Consider the following 17,466-nt stretch of genomic DNA (forward strand, 5'->3'; position numbering starts at 1 on the left):
GAGGAATAGAAAATCATCATTTGACAATTGATCTTAATGTCTTAATTAAAAATTTAGTAAAACTAAAACCGCTAAGTACACCAATTTGCTTTGTGATTGAAGAATGTATCATAAATAAATAACTGTTCTTCCTAAATGCTAGGGGGAAGGAAGTATTTGAACCCCTATGTAACCCTATGGGAATTTAACACATAGGGTTAACATAGGGGCAGGCAGATTTTTATTTTTTAAGGCCAGCTATTTCATGGATCCAGGATATTATGCATCCTGATAAAGTTCCCTTGGCCTTTGGAATTAAAATATCCCCACGTCATCACATACCCTTCACCATAGTTAGAGATTGGCATGGTGCTTTTTCCAGTAGGCCTATTAGCCTGTTTGATGCTCATTGAGCTCAATGCAAATCAAACAGGCTAATAGGCCTACTGGAAAAAGCACCATGCCAATCTCTAGCATTTAAGGGAAACATTTATTTATTTACGATACATTCTTCACAAAGAAAATTGGTGTCCTTGGCGGTTTGATTTTTACTCATTTTTTTAATTAAGGCATTAAGATCAATTGTCAAATTATGATTTTATATTCCTGTTTTAGCATGGTATCAAATAGGCCTACATGTGCTCCACACTGTATGTACTGTATGCAAACTACCAGCACACTCCACCCTACTATGAGGAGAGCAGGTATAAATGTGCAGCACGCATGAGTTCAGCTCCAACACACACCATGAGCCGAACACTGGAGCATCTAGTTCTGCTGCTACTAATAGCTGTCTGCTGTAAGTATGGAAATCAACATGGACTTTAAACAGAATATTCTTTCTCATGCAAACAATTGTTTTGAAATGTATCACCAGCTGTTAGGTGTGAAACTTAAAGCTTTCCCATGGATCTGTCTTCATATTGAGCGCTTGATCTCATCTGTGCTTTGTTTTTCTAGATGTCCACATGGAGCAGCTCAACCAGCCAGCTTCACTGATCCTCCAGCCGAGTCAAAGCTTGACCATCAACTGTAAGGTTTCCTATTCAGTTACTAGCTATCCCACAGCTTGGATTCGCCAGCCATCAGGGAAAGCTCTGGAGTGGATCAATGTTATCTGGAGTGGTGGTAGCACAGCACATAAAGACTCCCTGAAGAACAAGTTCAGCGTCTCCAGAGACACCTCCAGTAACACAATCACCCTGCGAGGGCAAAACATGCAGCCTGGAGACACAGCTGTGTATTACTGTGCTCGCTACACAGTGTTACAATAAGCTGTAAGGCTTTACCAAAACCTCCAACACTTGACACAACACACACAGAAATACCAACCCAAATATACTATTTTAGATTATATTAAACCCCCTTTCATGTAACATGTCACAGTTCTTATCCTAGTCATCAATCATTCTCCACAAGTCTCAATGGCAATTAGAATGTATGTATTTCAAACATGCATCAAGGAATGCCCTAAAGTTTCAAATAAAAAACTACACTTTTATACACAAATTTGGAATCTACAGGCTGAACACATGGTGTGTATTGCATGAAACTTTGATATAACACAATGTGATGGCTGTACAAAAGGTTGGCCTGTTTTAAATTGGGAAATGAACATGCAAGGAGGCATGGGTCTGCCATAATGCAGCTCTGCAGTTTACAGTGCTATTGGTGGCATTCAATCTCAAATTGATTGGTACGGAACTATCCAATTTCAAATCAATTCCAGTTTCCAAAAGTAACAAGACATTAGTAAAGATGTTGATATAAATTCTATGTTACAAATATTGTAAAATTTATACATATTATTATAAATATAATTTAAATGTCCATGAGGAAAAAAGGAAAATGTACAAAAAGGGTCTTGATGGATGTGCTCTCATTCCTCCTGGCAACAGAAACATGGACATTGCTGACCACATGGGGGCAGTACACTCACAGGATTTCCTGTAATGAGTTGAGTGAGTGAACAGAATCATCTGAAGTCTAGAGGGAACAGAATACATTTTGAGAATAGTCACATCTATATGATGTCTCTATAACATTTTATAACATTGTTTTAACAACATATTTTGATTTGATTTTGGCAAGCACAACCATTGTCTCATCATCACTTTATGTAAAGCCAATGTCAAACTAAATTTGGCTTTACTAAAGTACATTCTATGTTCATCATACACATTTATTATTTCTGATAGTGTCTGTCAAATGTATCTTGCAGCTCGTATGATTTGAGTGTTAACTATCCTATGACCTGTCGGAAGGGCATAACAATGCATATGGCTATATGGCTGCTACAAAGCTGTGAAATCAGGTTATAACCCAAATGCAAAATATACTGCTGAAACACATTCAGCAGTCCAGATGGGAGTGGCCAATGCAAAACAAGACCAACTCTTATATCTGTGTGTGAAGGAAATGAAAATAAAAAACAGGTCGCAGACACAATGTCTTATTCAGCCATGTGTCTATCACAGCTTATTTTAGTGGCTCTTTGTCTAACAGGTAGGTTTACTCTTACTCAATGCTTCCCTTTGTTGACTTTTCAATGTGTTTGTGTTGTGCTCACCTGCTATCCATCTTTCACAGGTGCAGCTGGTCAGACACTGACTGAATTAGAGTCAGTAGTTATTAGACCTGGAGGATCTCACAAACTGACCTGCACCACATTCACATTTAGGAGCTATCCCATGAACTGGGTCAGACAAGCTCCAGGGAAAGGCCTGGAGTGGATTGCTTATATTTCCACAGCCAGTAGCCCAATCTACTACTCCCAGTCAGTCCAGGGGAGATTCACCTCCAGGGATGATTCCAGAAGTGAGCTCTACTTACAGATGAGCAGCCTGAAGAGTGAAGACACTGCTGTGTATTACTGCGCTCGGAGGGCACGATGGAGGAAGGCAGAAGCCAGGCTGTACAAAAACACTTCCCCATTTAGCACATGAGTCTTGTTCATGAAACTTGAATGATAAAAATGGCAGAAATTGCACCCATATATTAGTTATCTTCATTACATTCTATCGTTTATGTCAGTTTTAGATTAGGTACACATGATTTCACACACACGCACGCACGCACGCACGCACGCACGCACGCACACACACACACACACACACACACACACACACACAATAAATAATTGTATTTAGGCTAATAGTTTCAATTATGGCACCACAGACCCAAATGGAGAGGATCAACTTACACTATTGCTAATAAGAAATATGCTTTAGAAATGGGATCAGTTGAGCTACAGTATACAAATGTTGGAGTCCCATATCATTGGAGTCTGAGGAGACATTGAGTGACAAACAAAAGCCCACTGCAAACACGATAGCAGGGAGCTCAGTCCTTTTGTATGAATACTGAATGCAACATGATGTAAGTGTATCACACACACAGAAATTGCACATTCACATTACTGCTATACAACTGAGACCCTTGTGCTTCTCGCACTGAGACCATCAAAATGATACTGAGCATGAATATGTACAGTAATTTACCATTCAGCAAATATATTTCAAAGTTGAACTTGAATTTACAGTAGGTCTCTTTCAATGAACTTTAAGGCTTGAACCCGTGAACCAAATGGCAACTGAAACCAGTGACTTGCATATAAACAAGGGCACAGTGATTATAAAGGTTTTTGTCAATATAGGCGTACTGGTAAAGATCTTGCCACTGATTTAGATATGCCGTAGTCTTAGCCTACAACTACTTGTTCAAGATTACAGAGGGTAGAGGCCAATGCCAGACATAAACACACATACGTCATGTATGCATCTTTCTACCAAGGAAGAATGAGGAAGGAGACCGGGGGAATTATGCAAAACACATTTCTCTGTGGTGATATAAGATTTGGCCACCCGATCTGCTGACAGATATTGACTTCAAAACACAATAGACATGAAAATGATGTGGGTAATCTTGATTGCAGCCAGTTTGAGTGGTAAGCATGTCCAAAGATTTTATTTCATAAAGTCTTTATTTTTGGTAAATATATTTGGTAATTGTTTACTCAATTGTATTTTTCTCTTTCTGAAGTTGTTTATGGTCAATCTCTGACCTCCTCTGGTCCAGAAGTGAAGAGACCTGGAGACTCGGTCACTCTGTCCTGCACTGTGTCTGGCATTTCTATGAGCAGCTACTGGATGCACTGGATCCGTCAGAAACCAGGAAAGGGTCTGGAGTGGATTGGGTATATTGACACAGGCTCTTCTGCAACATTTGCCCAGTCTCTCCAAGGCCAGTTCTCCATCACCAAATCCTCCAACACACTGAACCTACGAGTGAACAGCCTGAAAGCTGAGGACACGGCTGTGTATTACTGTGCTCGTGGCCCACAGTCACACAAGAGACTGCAGAGCTGCACAAAAACAACTCTTGCAGTTCTGAGTCTGTCATGACTGACTGAAACATTCACACCTGACTTTGAACAGATCTCTCCATGTTGTTTCTTTTCCAGTCAACAGAGGGCAGTCAAATCTCATCTGTCTCCACTTCTGCCCATTACAGTAATAACATTCATGCACCACACATCTATAAAAACTTTACCCATAAAAAGCCAACATTGGAATCTCAATTCAGGTAAACAAACAAACAAAAAACAACAACACAAATTGAATAATCTATTTAATTTGTTAACACAAAATAAACTTGTTGAACTCATGAACTATTTGGTAATGAAAATCATCAATGAACAAAATAGAGGAAGTATTTATCTCAAAGTTCTAGGAATCCCAAAGAATAAAATATGATCAGTTTAAGAGTTGAGTGGATGGAAGTCTGAATAAGGTCAAGTGGACACCTTTTCATGCAAATGTGATGTCTTTATCTGCCCCTGTGGTCCCTCCCTGACATAACAGTAAAGCCTGCTGGTGGGGCTGCAGGTCTTCAGTGATTCCTGGGGTCTGAACAAGACAGCAGCTCTGGAATCATCACGTAGCTGAAGCTGAACTGATGGGAGCTGATCTTCTCTTCTGTTTTTAGCTCATTTCATCGCTTTTAGCTCATCCCTCTAGTTGCAGAGTTCGCTGATGCTAGGCTAGTGGTATGCTAGCCTGCCACTGAAAAAAGTCTTACCCACTCCGCAGTACACCCGACACAAATAAATTTGAACCTCAGACTATGGATATAGATGTGTGTGTTGATAGAATAATGTTTGAAATAAAACTAGCCTTCGGTTTTGAATGTCATGCTTTTTGCAAAACACAATAGCCAATAAAATAATAATAATATGAATCATTAAGAAAATGCAAGATGTTCTTAAAATGCAAATATAAGAAAGATCTAATCATTTTTAGAAGTTACTGTAATTTTTAAAGTAAGCCGCAAGCACCAAAATTGTAGCTTTGTTACATTTGTATCCATTAATTCCTGCTATTACAACATTTTTCAGTTAAAAGGCCTCTGAGCTTGTAATTGTTGAAATGGCAAATCTTGTAATGCATCTCTCTCTCTCTCTCTCTCTCTCTCTCTCTCATACATGTATTTAAAGTAATACTACATTGATGACATGTCATCCACACAGCATTTATTGAGAGTGGTACCCATTTCTCTCAACATAAGAAACAAAATCACTGTCCTGTAAAGCTGTTTTGACTCGTCTATGTTGATGAAAAACAGCTACAACTGGGAGCAGCACTTACTCACACACATATCAGAGGCCCAGATATCATGAAAAACAATTGAAAACCATAAAAAAAACATAATTCATTTTCTTCAGAGACAGAACATGACTCAACAACACTGAATGTTTATTTGTAATACAAACCCAACAATTCAGCTTTATATCCTCTGGAACGTACATATAAGCACAAAGTGTCTGGTGTCACGCTGACTAATTTCCATAGTCAAATATGGACCTGTCTCATCCCGATATGAACAATGAGAGTGCATCTCTTCTCCATCCAATGCAGAAGAGCAGCTGCCATCAGTTCAGCTCCAACACAAGCCATGATCTCTGCATCTCTGTTGCTGCTGCTGGCAGCCTCATGTGAGTCCTCAATGTCACAAAGGAGAAAATGATACATTCTTATGTCTTCATTATGAATGCTTCTGTTTCTACGTGTGTCTTTCACAGATGTGAGGAGTGATGTTGTTCTTACTCAACCGAGTTCGATAATAACACAGCATGGGCAGTCAATCGGTCTGACCTGCAACGTAAAGTATTCATTGTCCAGCTGCTGTTATTACACACACTGGATTCGGCAGCCCGCAGGGAAAGCACTGGAATGGGTTGCAGGCATTGACTATGATGGGGACACATATTACAGTGATAAACTGAAAAACAAGTTCAGCATCTCCAGAGACACCTCCAGCAGCACTGTGACTCTACAGGGCCAGAATCTCCAGGCTGGAGACACAGCTGTGTATTACTGCGCCCGAGAGGCACTGTGATACAAACATGCCTATGATCATAACAAAAACTCCCTATGACACCACCACACTAGTCTACAGCATGGTGTTGCAGGTGAAGTAGATCCATTGTAACTCCTTTGTAATAGCTCTCAATATCATGTCCAAGACTCCCATACTAACCAAGATAGCTTTGTAGATCGTTATGATTCAAACAAGAAAGCAAATAGAGCAACCCCACAAAACTACACCAGTACACCATTAAGCAAACATTACTACCCTAACCCACTTGTTGTTTGCAATCATTCAGAGCCTTCAGTGCATGCAGCAGGGTCAGGATAATGGTGCAGTTAATAGACCTCCATGTTAAGCTGTCAAGGTATGCACTGACTGTCATTAGGTCAGTAGGAGTAGAGTACATGCAGAACTGAGCAACGGTCATATTGTGTACCGCCATGCGGTGCATCTAGTTGTTTTAGAGTACAGTGTACAGGTCAGGGCTGGAAGAGGTAACAAAAAGGTAATGGAAAATGCCTTTTAGACAGTGAGTAAATGACCATATTAGGATTTCCCAAGTGCAGATATCTACGGCCTCTAGGGGGCAGTATGTTCCCATGAATAACATGCTCACTACACAGAGAGATGCACACACAGCTCCTGCTCTGCAACCTCCTCCTGTGTGCAAGCCCTGTCCTCCAGATAGCCTCATAGAACACACACACATCTGATTAGCTGTGAGTCTGAAGCACAGACTCCTTGAAAAACAAGTTTAGCGTCTCCAGAGACACATCGAAGCGCTAAGCTGGTCAGTGGCCACCAATACCACATTTTCAGTCTATTCACGCTTCCTAAACACTTTGAGACATGATGTATTTGTCGTTATCTGTGCTTACACATTGAAAAAAACGATATGATAAGTATACATTATGACACATAATCTGTGATGTATCCTGACCTCACACAGCCTCTGGTTGTTCTCTTATAAAACCTCAGTAGACTAGTATACTCAAACACTAGTCAGGAAAACACACTTCAATGAAATGGGTGGCATGTGGAACTACAACAGTGCTAACGTCCCTTAGCAGTTGAGCATAATGTCTGCCAACACATGGAATGCCCAGAGTGAGGACTGACTATTTCTAGGCCTGTGATCATGTCCTTTTCCACCACAGGTGCATTCGTTGCATTTCAAAGGGTTAGTTAGTGTGAGACAGGAAGAGCTGGAGAGAAGAGTGTGTCATACTATTTTTTTAATTTTTTTTTTTAAAGAGCAGGATTACAGATCACATTTTGGTCATGCAGAGTTCTGTGTACGAACAGTGCATCATACATTATACCTATACAGACCATAATCACTATCCCAGTACAATATGTTCAAATATTTTTGCTCAGTGTTCCATGTCAGGTGGGGCTTATGCAAAACCCTGACTCCCCAGCCTATATCTTCAGACATGATGACACACACACTGCCACACACTCCTGTTAGACATGACATTTATAGTTGTATCAACCCTTCTGGCTGTCTGCCTAACAGGTTGGAGCACATTTCTCACAATTTATAGAAATATGTTAATGTACTCTTTTTGAAATTTCATTGATGTTTTTTTCAATATATATATGTTTAGGTGGACATGGTCAGACACTGACTGAGTCTGAGCCAGTGGTCATCAGTCCTGGAGGATCTCACAAACTGACCTGCACAGCATCTGGGTACACATTCAGTAGCTACTATATAGCTTGGATCCGACAGCCTCCCGGGAAAGGATTGGAATGGATTGCAATGAAGCACGGTTCAACTACCTACTCCTCTCAGACATTTCAGGGACGGTTCACCATCTCTAGAGATGACAGTAAGAGTCAGGCATATCTGCAGATGAACAGCCTGAAGACTGAGGACACAGCTGTGTATTACTGTGCCAGAGAGTCACAGTGGCAGAGGAGGCTCCAAGGCTGAACAAAAACCCTGCTGCTCATTACACCACATACCCAGCATTAAAGAGACCCTATGCAACTTTTTCATAATCATAAAATCGCTTAGAAATCGTTGTTTTGCTTGACTGACCAGTTTTATCGAAAACAGTAATATTTCCTCCCGCCCCCAGTGTCCCTATCCGCTATTGCAACCTTGCAGTTTGTTCAGGAGACGATCGTTCCCTGTTTACATCTGGAAGGCTGAGACAAGAAGAACCACGCTTGCAATCTATATATTTATATACTGTATAGCCTATATATGTATATACACGCTAAAGCTGTCGGGGAAGCTCTGCAGAGAAATATGCAAGCATAAAACGAGCGAACATGAAAAACGAAACCGAAACTTAAGATGAAATCGCCAATCCTGCATAGTTTCTCTTTAAACTAAGTGTTCATATCACTTATTCACCTTGAGGGCAAAACAATCACAAATAAATTATATTGTGTTTATGTTTTGTTGTTGTTTGTCAGATTTTGACAATGCTGCTCCACCTCAACAACAATATCAGCTGATATCAGTTCATTCATTCAAAAATAAATGACACTGCATTGTCAAATCCCTCACAAACATTGGGCCACCATGAAGAAGGCAGGGGCTGTTTATCATGGAGGGTATATCCAGTCTACCGGGACTTCGGCTTCTGTTTAAGTGCTTTAGGCTTTTGAATAAGATGTTGCGGAACGAACAGTCTTCATTTCATAAAAGCTTTTAAGGGATGGGTTCCTGGTCCAGCCTGTTACTTCTAAAACATGGATAGTGTTAAGTATTTCATCTTTCAGCACTTTTCCACCCTCCGCAGAGGATACCCATTTCATAAATTACACTCGGGGTCAGTTGTAGCATCATTATGCCACTAAAGAAGCCAAATTTGAATTATTATGATAGAGCAGAAACAGGACAAAACAAAACAAAAGCAAATAATAATATTAAAAACAAAAAAAGTGTTGGTAAATGGTAAATGCACAGTCTCAACTAAACTGGCAATGTATTTCTGATTCTCTCTTGGTCTCTCCTAGGGCTTATATGCAAACTGTCCACACCCTCCTCCTCATATAAAACATGGCTATGTGTCATACAGTAGATACTATCAGTACAGAAGAGAAGCCTCCATCAGCTCAGCTACACCATGATCTCTGCAGCTCTGCTTATGCTGTTGGCAGCCTCCAGTGAGTCCTATAAAATTCAATAGGAACTATTTTAGTGGTCTGCATTCTGAATGTTTACAGTATGATTCTATGTGTCTTTTACAGGTGTGAGGAGTGACGTGGTACTCACTCAGCCGAGCTCCACGATGACACAGCCTGGTCAGTCTTTGAGTCTCACCTGTAATGTTGCTGGTTACTTACTGACAAGCGGCTGTTGTTGTACATCGTGGATAAGGCAGCCTGCAGGAAAAACACCAGAGTGGATTGGATATATATGCAATGTAGGCAACACATTTTACAGTGATAAACTGAAAAACAAGTTCACCATCTCCAGAGACACCTCCAGCAGCACTGTGACTCTTCAAGGCCAGAATCTACAGGCTGAAGACACAGCTGTGTATTACTGTGCCCGATATCACTGTAGTACAACCTAATGGCAAACCTGTACAAAAACATACAGCACAAATATTCAGACTTCTACACAGTGTTTTTCAACATAGTGTGACGTACAGAGTAAGGAATGGAATGGTTGGGTAATGTAGATATCACATTTTCAAGAGTCATTTACAAGACAGAAATAAATGTGACTGTGAAAAGAAAAATGACACAAAAAGGTTCCTTCTGACCTTGAAGATATTACAGAAACTCTGGAGTTGAGTGTCTCTAAGACGAAACGTATAGAGGTGCTGGACCGTACTGTATTGATGATAATGAAATATGTAAACTGGTTGTTTTCATATTGTGGAGGGATATTTTCAATCAGTAGAACGGCCTGGGCCATCAGCAGATATGAGCTCCCCTCTGTCCAGTACATAAGACATCAGCATCAGTGCATCAGTAAAGACCCCAGCCATCCTAGATACAGTATGTTTTAGCTGCTGCCATGTGGTAAGCGGTATCTCACACACACACACACCCTTTCTCTCCCTCTCTCACTCTCTCTCTTTCTCTCCCTCTCTCTCTCTCACACACACACACACACACACACACACACACACAGACACAGATACATACACACACACTCACTCACACAAATACAATCTCACACACACAGACACATACACACACTATCATTAATCCATTAATCAGACAAAGCACAACACTCACACCTTTAGTACTTGAACATTACTACTCTCATTATGTTTAATTATTGTTGCTAGGAGAGCCAAACCCCAAGATGTTTCCCGAGGTGTAACAACAAATCAATCTTGAATTTGATTTCTTAATTCTTGGCCTCTCATTTCAGTCTTTCTCAAGACTAATGGGGCAATGAACAACACACATGCAGGTATGCAGGTATACCAAGCAGTTGTCTAATGTTTCCCAGATGCCTGAGAGTCTTTCTCCCACTTTGAGTCAATGTTAGATTTTACTGTTGACTCCACCCCACACATGGACAAGAGGAACTGACGCAAATCAAGACTAGTGTCATATATACTGTACTGATACTCTGCTACATCAGAATCCCTGCACAGAAGTACACAGAAGGACTGCACATCAACAATGAACTTCATACACTGCGTCATTGTAATAGTGGCATTTATGACAGGTAACAGATAGCTGAGGAGAGAACCTCCATATTACCTCCTGATAATTCAACGTTTTGAGCTGGGAACCTTCTTGTTTGTTTCAGGTGGTGAGGCACAGACATTGTCTGAGTCAGCATCTGTAATCATTAAACCTGGAGGCTCTCATAAACTCACCTGCACCTACTCTGGAATAAGTGACGATAGTGCTGCTATAGCATGGGTTAGACAACCTCCAGGCAAAGGACTGGAATGGGTGTCTCATATATCAGCACCAAGTGGAGCTAGTAAATACTACTCCAAATCTGCTGAAGGAAGGTTCACTATCTCCAGAGAGAACAGCATGGATCAGGTGTATCTGCAGATGAACAGCCTACAGAGTGAAGACACTGCAGTGTATTACTGTGCCAGAAGAATACCGTGACAGAAGTGTCTGGAGAGATGTACAAGAACCCACATGCACTGAACCATGACTGTCCTATAACAACACTGTTGTAGCATTTTGCTTTGCTTGTCATACTAGGCATGAACAGTAAGTGGAGTTAAAGAGTCAAAGATGCACAAGAAGGGAATCATACTCTTACAGTAAAACACAATTCAAACAATAACACATTTATTAAAAATCAATGATCACCTAACCCAATATTTCAACATTTCCTACCATATGACAATTTCATTACTCATAATATCACCGCATGAATGACACTGGCCGTCGTTGTCATGGTTATTATCATTTTTCTGCCTGAGTGTTGTTTGATGATATACACCTTTACTTTACCCACTTATGAGCAAACAAATGATGAACTACTGTCATACCACTTTTTTTCTCTTGCTACTATCTCATGTTGGTTAATTTGTGTAAACTCAGGTGCGATGATGAATTTAGGTATTAACTTAATGTTGAATGCTGAATTAGATTTTTTAAAACATTTAGAAAGGTAATATAACAATTGAGTTGAAAAGGAAATAACACAGAGGCGGATACTCAAATATCGTTGAATTAAAATAATGAAGACAATACACACAAAACATGAACATAGAACACTCCACATTTTTCAAAAGAGGCAGATAAAAAAAAAACATGTTAAAGATAATGAATTATTCATGCGTTGGGAAGGGGACACATTTGAGGTTAAATGACTGATTACTTTATTGCCACGTGTCTCCAGCCCTCTGTCATCCTCCCTTCCCATGATCCTCCTCCTGATATAACGCTGCTTGTGTGGCTTCAGCTCCTGAGAGGCTCTCAGACTTTGGAAACCTCAGAGGAGCAGTTCAGATCAGTCCACCGTAATCATGATGACTGCATCTCTACTATTGCTGCTGACAGCCACTACCTGTAAGTAAAAGATGGTTTCAGCCAATATTCAAACATACAGTATAATATATATTTTCCCCTAATGCCCTGGCCACCACTCTACAGGTATCCTTTGTATTGAGCTCATCCAGCCGAGTAATATGGTTGTGAAACCAGAGAGGTCATTCTCCATCTCCTGTAAGATCTCAGGGTACTCTGTTACTAGCTCCTGTACAAACTGGATACGTCACCCTGAAGGGAAAACAATGGAATGGATTGGATGGATCTGTGGTGGTGGAGACAGTGATACTATAGACTCATTAAAGAGCAAGATAAGTTTCACTAGAAACATCGGCACTAACACAGTGTTTTTACAAGGAAAGAATTTCCAGACTGGAGACACAGCTGTATATTACTGTGTTCGAAACCCCACACCATGACAAACATCCTGCTTCCTCATACAAAAACCTCAAATCTGTTGTGCCCTGTCTCCAACACAAGCACAACATGGCATTGGCATTTCGTTTGGAACATTCCAAAATTACCTAGAAATAGCAACACAATATCATCATCATCTTCTTGCTTAGACTGAGTGATGTGAAGTTAGTCAGTTACAGTAGTGTCAAGTTTCAACTTGAGTTGATTGAGATTAGTTGAGTGTACTAATCTGAATGGAATGACATTTTGTCATACTGATTCAAGATGCTCTTTTTCTTGAACTCCATACAGTAATACAGACATACAGTAAGTGATAGTGATGAGACAAACACGCACGACAGTGTGGGCACAAAAGGGCAGAAACAGAACAGTCTCGTTTGTTGGCTTACACCCCATGCTCAGGCCTACATGAGTGCAAAACATCATTGTAATGAAACGCTCAGTCACTTAAATGCTAAAAGAACGCTAAAGAGGAGCTTACCACACTTTGGTCAACATGGAGTACAAGTAGCCAGGGAGCAGTCACTGTAGGTGTCAGTTGAAGATGTGCATTTATGTTTCATTAATAATCCATTCAAAATGTAATATGTTAACAAATTCTGATATTTTCAAATGATTTTTTTTTATGTCAGAATATAATTGACATTAGTCATTACACTGTTTTAGCACCAATTTGGTGCTACTATAAGCAGTTCATCTTGCTACGTTTGCATTTGACACAACGTCCCAACCTTTACTGATTTGGGCGGTGAATCTCCTCTCCTCTAGCTTTACAGACCATGGTTTGGGCTTTACTGACAGGCAAACCTACAACCCCAAATCAGAAAAAATTGGGATGTTGTGTGAAATGCAAATAAAAGTAGAATATGAATGTAATGTAATGTGTAATGTAAACATGCCTTGTCCCTCCTATCAAGAAGAAGCCATGCAAAACCAAGACTCCCCAGAGTGTCTATATATTCAGACATTCAAAACACACACTCACTCACTGACTCACAAACAGAACACACAGAACACACAAGACATGAACGTAATAATTGTATCAACCTTACTGACTGTCTACTTAATAGGTGTGGAGCCATTTTTTTACATTGCACAGGAAGATATTTATAGTTTATAGTTTTTACTTTATTTCATGTTTTTTTTTTCTTCTTTTTTTCCAGGTGGGCATAGTCAGACACTGACTGAATCTGAACCAGTGATCATCAGTCCTGGAGGATCTCACAAACTGACCTGCACAGCCTCTGGGCTAACTGTCAGTGGCTACTATCTAGCCTGGATCAGGCAGGCTCCCGGGAAAGGATTGGAATGGATCGCAAGCATGTACAGCTCATCATATATCTACCACTCTCAGGCGTTTAAAGGACGGTTCACCATCTCTAAAGATGACAGTAAGAGCCAGGCATATCTGCAGATGAACAACCTGAAGACTGAGGACACAGCTGTGTATTATTGTGCCAGACACACACAGTGACAGAGGAAGCTCCAAGTCTGAACAAAAACCCTGCTGCTCATTACACCATATACCCAGCATTAAAATAAAACATTAAAGTTCATCACTTATTCACCTTGAGGACATTATATTCTTGAAAAAGTCATAAATCAATTATATTGTGTATATTGGCGTTTGTAATAATGAATCATTCATAATTTCAGTATCTCACAGTCACAAGATATCACCGTATTTTCTGGATTGCCTTCGGGAACACTTTAACAAAGAATAATCTGAGGCAAGTAATTTCACGCTTCTTCTGTTGTTTTACTTTGTTCACACTTAATTGAAGCTTGTCAGTTGATTTATACTGGCCAAGCCACATATATAAACTGAATATATGAGACTTGGGGCCTGTTACACGTTTGTTGAAATGATTTCCACAACAAGTTATTTTTGTAAAGACAATATAGGCTATAGTCTATCTCATAAACACACCCATTCTACAGAATTCATTTAGGTCTAGCATGTAAAATGTATAGCATTCATAGCACTGCTTATCATATGCAAACTTACTCATATAAATAGCAGCTGTGTGTCTCGGTCTTTATAAGTCAGGCTGTTATAAGTACAGAAGACCAACGCCCATCAGCTCAGCTCCCACAAAGACCATGATCCCTGCATCTCTACTCATGCTACTGCTGGCAGCCTGCTGTGGGTGTCTGGAAAAATAAAAGCAAACGGGAGACAAGTTAAGCAATCTAAATCTATTGCAATCTAAATATTAATCTAGTAATCTATATTTAAATGGGGTTTTTTTACAGGTGTGTGGAGTGATGTTGTTCTTACTCAACAAAGTTCCATGATGATGCAGCCGGGTCAGACATTGAGCCTCACCTGCAAAGTTGGTGGTTATTCAATGACAAGCTGCTGCTGTTGTATATCACAGACATGGCAACCTACAGGAAAAGCACCAGAGTGGATTGCATTTATATGCCACGATGGGATCAGTTATGGGAGCACTTTGTAGGGCTTCGAGCTTGTAACCAGAGGGTTGCTGGTTCGATCCCCGACCAGTCCACGGCTGAAGTGCTCTTGAGCAAGGCACCTAACACCTCACTGCTCCCCGAGCGCCGCTGGTTGGGCAAGCAGCTCACTGCTCTGGGTTAGTGTGTGCTTCAACTCACTGTGTGTTCACTGTGTGCTGTGTGTGTTCACTAATTTGGTTAAATTGGGTTAAATGCAGAGACTGAATTTCCCTCACAGGATCAAAAAAGGATACATTCTTCTTCTTCTTTTAATCTAAAAACAGTGTTATGCAACATACAGTGCTGCCCATGGCAAAGACTGAAATGGTTGTGAACTGAAACTTACAATATGTGACAAGGCCTCCCTAAAGCCGGATTACAGCATCCAAAGAAATCTTACTGAATATGGATTATCTGAAACTTCAGGACACTGAAATATATGCTAAAGAGTCAAGTGAAAATGATAGGCCTACAACTAGGCCTACACATCTACATTGTGGTCTACTGATCCTACATCCTCCTCCATCAGCTGCAGTACACCATTGGACTCTCAGACAATGCCTACAGAACCGAGCACGTAGCCTTGGCCAGGGCAAAATCACAAACCCACAATGTCACCTGTGGTGTCCCTCAGGGCTCTGTGCTGGGCCCCACCCTCTTCACCATCTACATGCTCCACCCTGGCAATACCATTAGCAGACACGGAATGACTTTCCACTGTTATGCTGATGACACACAGTTCTACCTCAGGACAACCCTCACTTCATCTGCTCCCCTGCCAACATCCACACTGACCACATGTCTGGAGGAGATAGAGGCTTGGATGAAGCTCAACTTCCTTCAGTTGAACAGCTCCAAAACAGAAGCAATCACTGGCTCATCACATCAGCTCCGCTCTTCTTCCATCACCAACATCACCTTCTCTGGACAAAACATCTCCCTGTTAACATCTGTCACCAACTTTGGTTTTAAAATGGACCCACAAATCACCTTTGACACCCACATCAAACATCTCTGCAAGACATCATTCTACCACCTCAAGAACATCGCCCTGTATGCTACAAACAAAAACACTTGCTCCATCATGGCGAGATGCCACTATAACAGTCATACACAAGGAAGGTAAAGATCCCTCTGATTGTAGCTCATATAGGCCAATCTCCCTCCTTAATGGAGACCTGCGTCTGCTTACAGCTATTTTGTCTCGTAGGACAAATAAATATCTCCCAGAAATAGTAAATCCGGATCAAACTGGGTTTATCCCAGGGCGTTATTCAGGGAATAATGTCCGCAGACTTTTGAATGTTATGACCTGTGCAGCTTCCCAAGGTTCAGATGCTATGGTTTCGTCCTTAGACGCAGAAAAAGCGTTTGACCGTGTGTCATGGAAATATCTGTTTCAAACTCTGTTACGATTTGGATTTGGTAATACATTTATTTCACTGATTCATATTCTGTACTCAGGACCTAGGGCGGCAGTCAGAGTCAATGGGCATTTATCTCAGCCTTTTGATCTTGAAAGAGGCACACGCCAAGGCTGCCCTCTGTCACCAGTACTTTTCGCCCTCTGTATTGAGCCGTTTGCACAAATGATTAGAGACAACAAAAACATAGCTGGAATAAATGCAGGAGAAGAAGAGCACAAGATCTCATTATATGCGGATGATGTACTCCTGTACTTATCAAATCCAGCCAGTTCTATACCTGCTTTAATGGATAATGTCAAAACATTTGGATACTACTCAGGCTACAAAATAAATATCAATAAAACTGAAGCAATGGATATCAACAGACAAATTTCAAAACAATTTAAAGACAATAGTGATTTCCGTTGGCCAACCGAAGGTATTAGATACCTTCATTATAATAACACCTGTGTTGGATAAATTATACGGCTCTAATTATGACAAAATAACTAATAAAATTAGACAGGATTTAGCCCGCTGGTCATCTCTTCCCTTGTCCCTATTGGGACGAATAGAAACTGTTCGTATGAATGTTCTCCCAAGGTTACTGTATCCATTTCAGATGCTCCCCATTCCTATAGCAAAACCAGTCTTCTGTATGTTGGATCGTTTGATATCCCGCTTTATCTGGCAGGGTAATGGACCCAGAATACGACTTAAAACCCTGCAACTCTCTAAACCTGAAGGGGGACTTGCTTTGCCATGCCTAAAATTATATTATTGGGCAGCGCAACTAAAGCCCATGGTCGCTTGGATTGTTAACGATACCTCAACTAGGTGGTTAGATATAGAAATATCACAATGTGAGTATACACTCCAACAGCTA

General features: G+C 40.6%; 6 gene segments (V, D, J or C); all 6 read left to right on the plus strand.

The window, feature by feature from the left end:
* Positions 1 to 702: 702 nt before the first annotated feature.
* LOC134075863 (Ig heavy chain V region MC101-like) lies at positions 703 to 1,253 on the plus strand. The segment is given in 2 exon segments: positions 703 to 778; positions 940 to 1,253. Coding segments are annotated over 2 exon segments (390 nt in total).
* Positions 1,254 to 2,426: 1,173 nt separating this feature from the next.
* On the plus strand, positions 2,427 to 2,924 carry LOC134075864 (Ig heavy chain V region 914-like). The segment is given in 2 exon segments: positions 2,427 to 2,484; positions 2,569 to 2,924. Coding segments are annotated over 2 exon segments (414 nt in total).
* A 928-nt stretch (positions 2,925 to 3,852) lies between these two features.
* Positions 3,853 to 4,382, plus strand: LOC134075865 (immunoglobulin heavy variable 3-74-like). The segment is given in 2 exon segments: positions 3,853 to 3,925; positions 4,021 to 4,382. Coding segments are annotated over 2 exon segments (405 nt in total).
* A 1,516-nt stretch (positions 4,383 to 5,898) lies between these two features.
* Positions 5,899 to 6,375, plus strand: LOC134075866 (immunoglobulin heavy variable 2-70-like). The segment is given in 2 exon segments: positions 5,899 to 5,971; positions 6,059 to 6,375. Coding segments are annotated over 2 exon segments (357 nt in total).
* A 1,345-nt stretch (positions 6,376 to 7,720) lies between these two features.
* Positions 7,721 to 8,287, plus strand: LOC134076579 (Ig heavy chain V region 914-like). The segment is given in 2 exon segments: positions 7,721 to 7,867; positions 7,959 to 8,287. Coding segments are annotated over 2 exon segments (375 nt in total).
* A 1,124-nt stretch (positions 8,288 to 9,411) lies between these two features.
* LOC134076577 (Ig mu chain C region membrane-bound form-like) overlaps positions 9,412 to 17,466 on the plus strand; it is a 125,001-nt gene continuing 116,946 nt past the window's right edge. Inside the window, 2 exon segments of the C gene segment in view lie at positions 9,412 to 9,474; positions 9,559 to 9,612. Of these exon segments, the coding sequence occupies positions 9,435 to 9,474; positions 9,559 to 9,612 (94 nt within the window).

This window comes from Sardina pilchardus, chromosome 3, assembly GCF_963854185.1.
Source record: "Sardina pilchardus chromosome 3, fSarPil1.1, whole genome shotgun sequence".
Lineage (NCBI taxonomy): Eukaryota > Metazoa > Chordata > Actinopteri > Clupeiformes > Clupeidae > Sardina > Sardina pilchardus.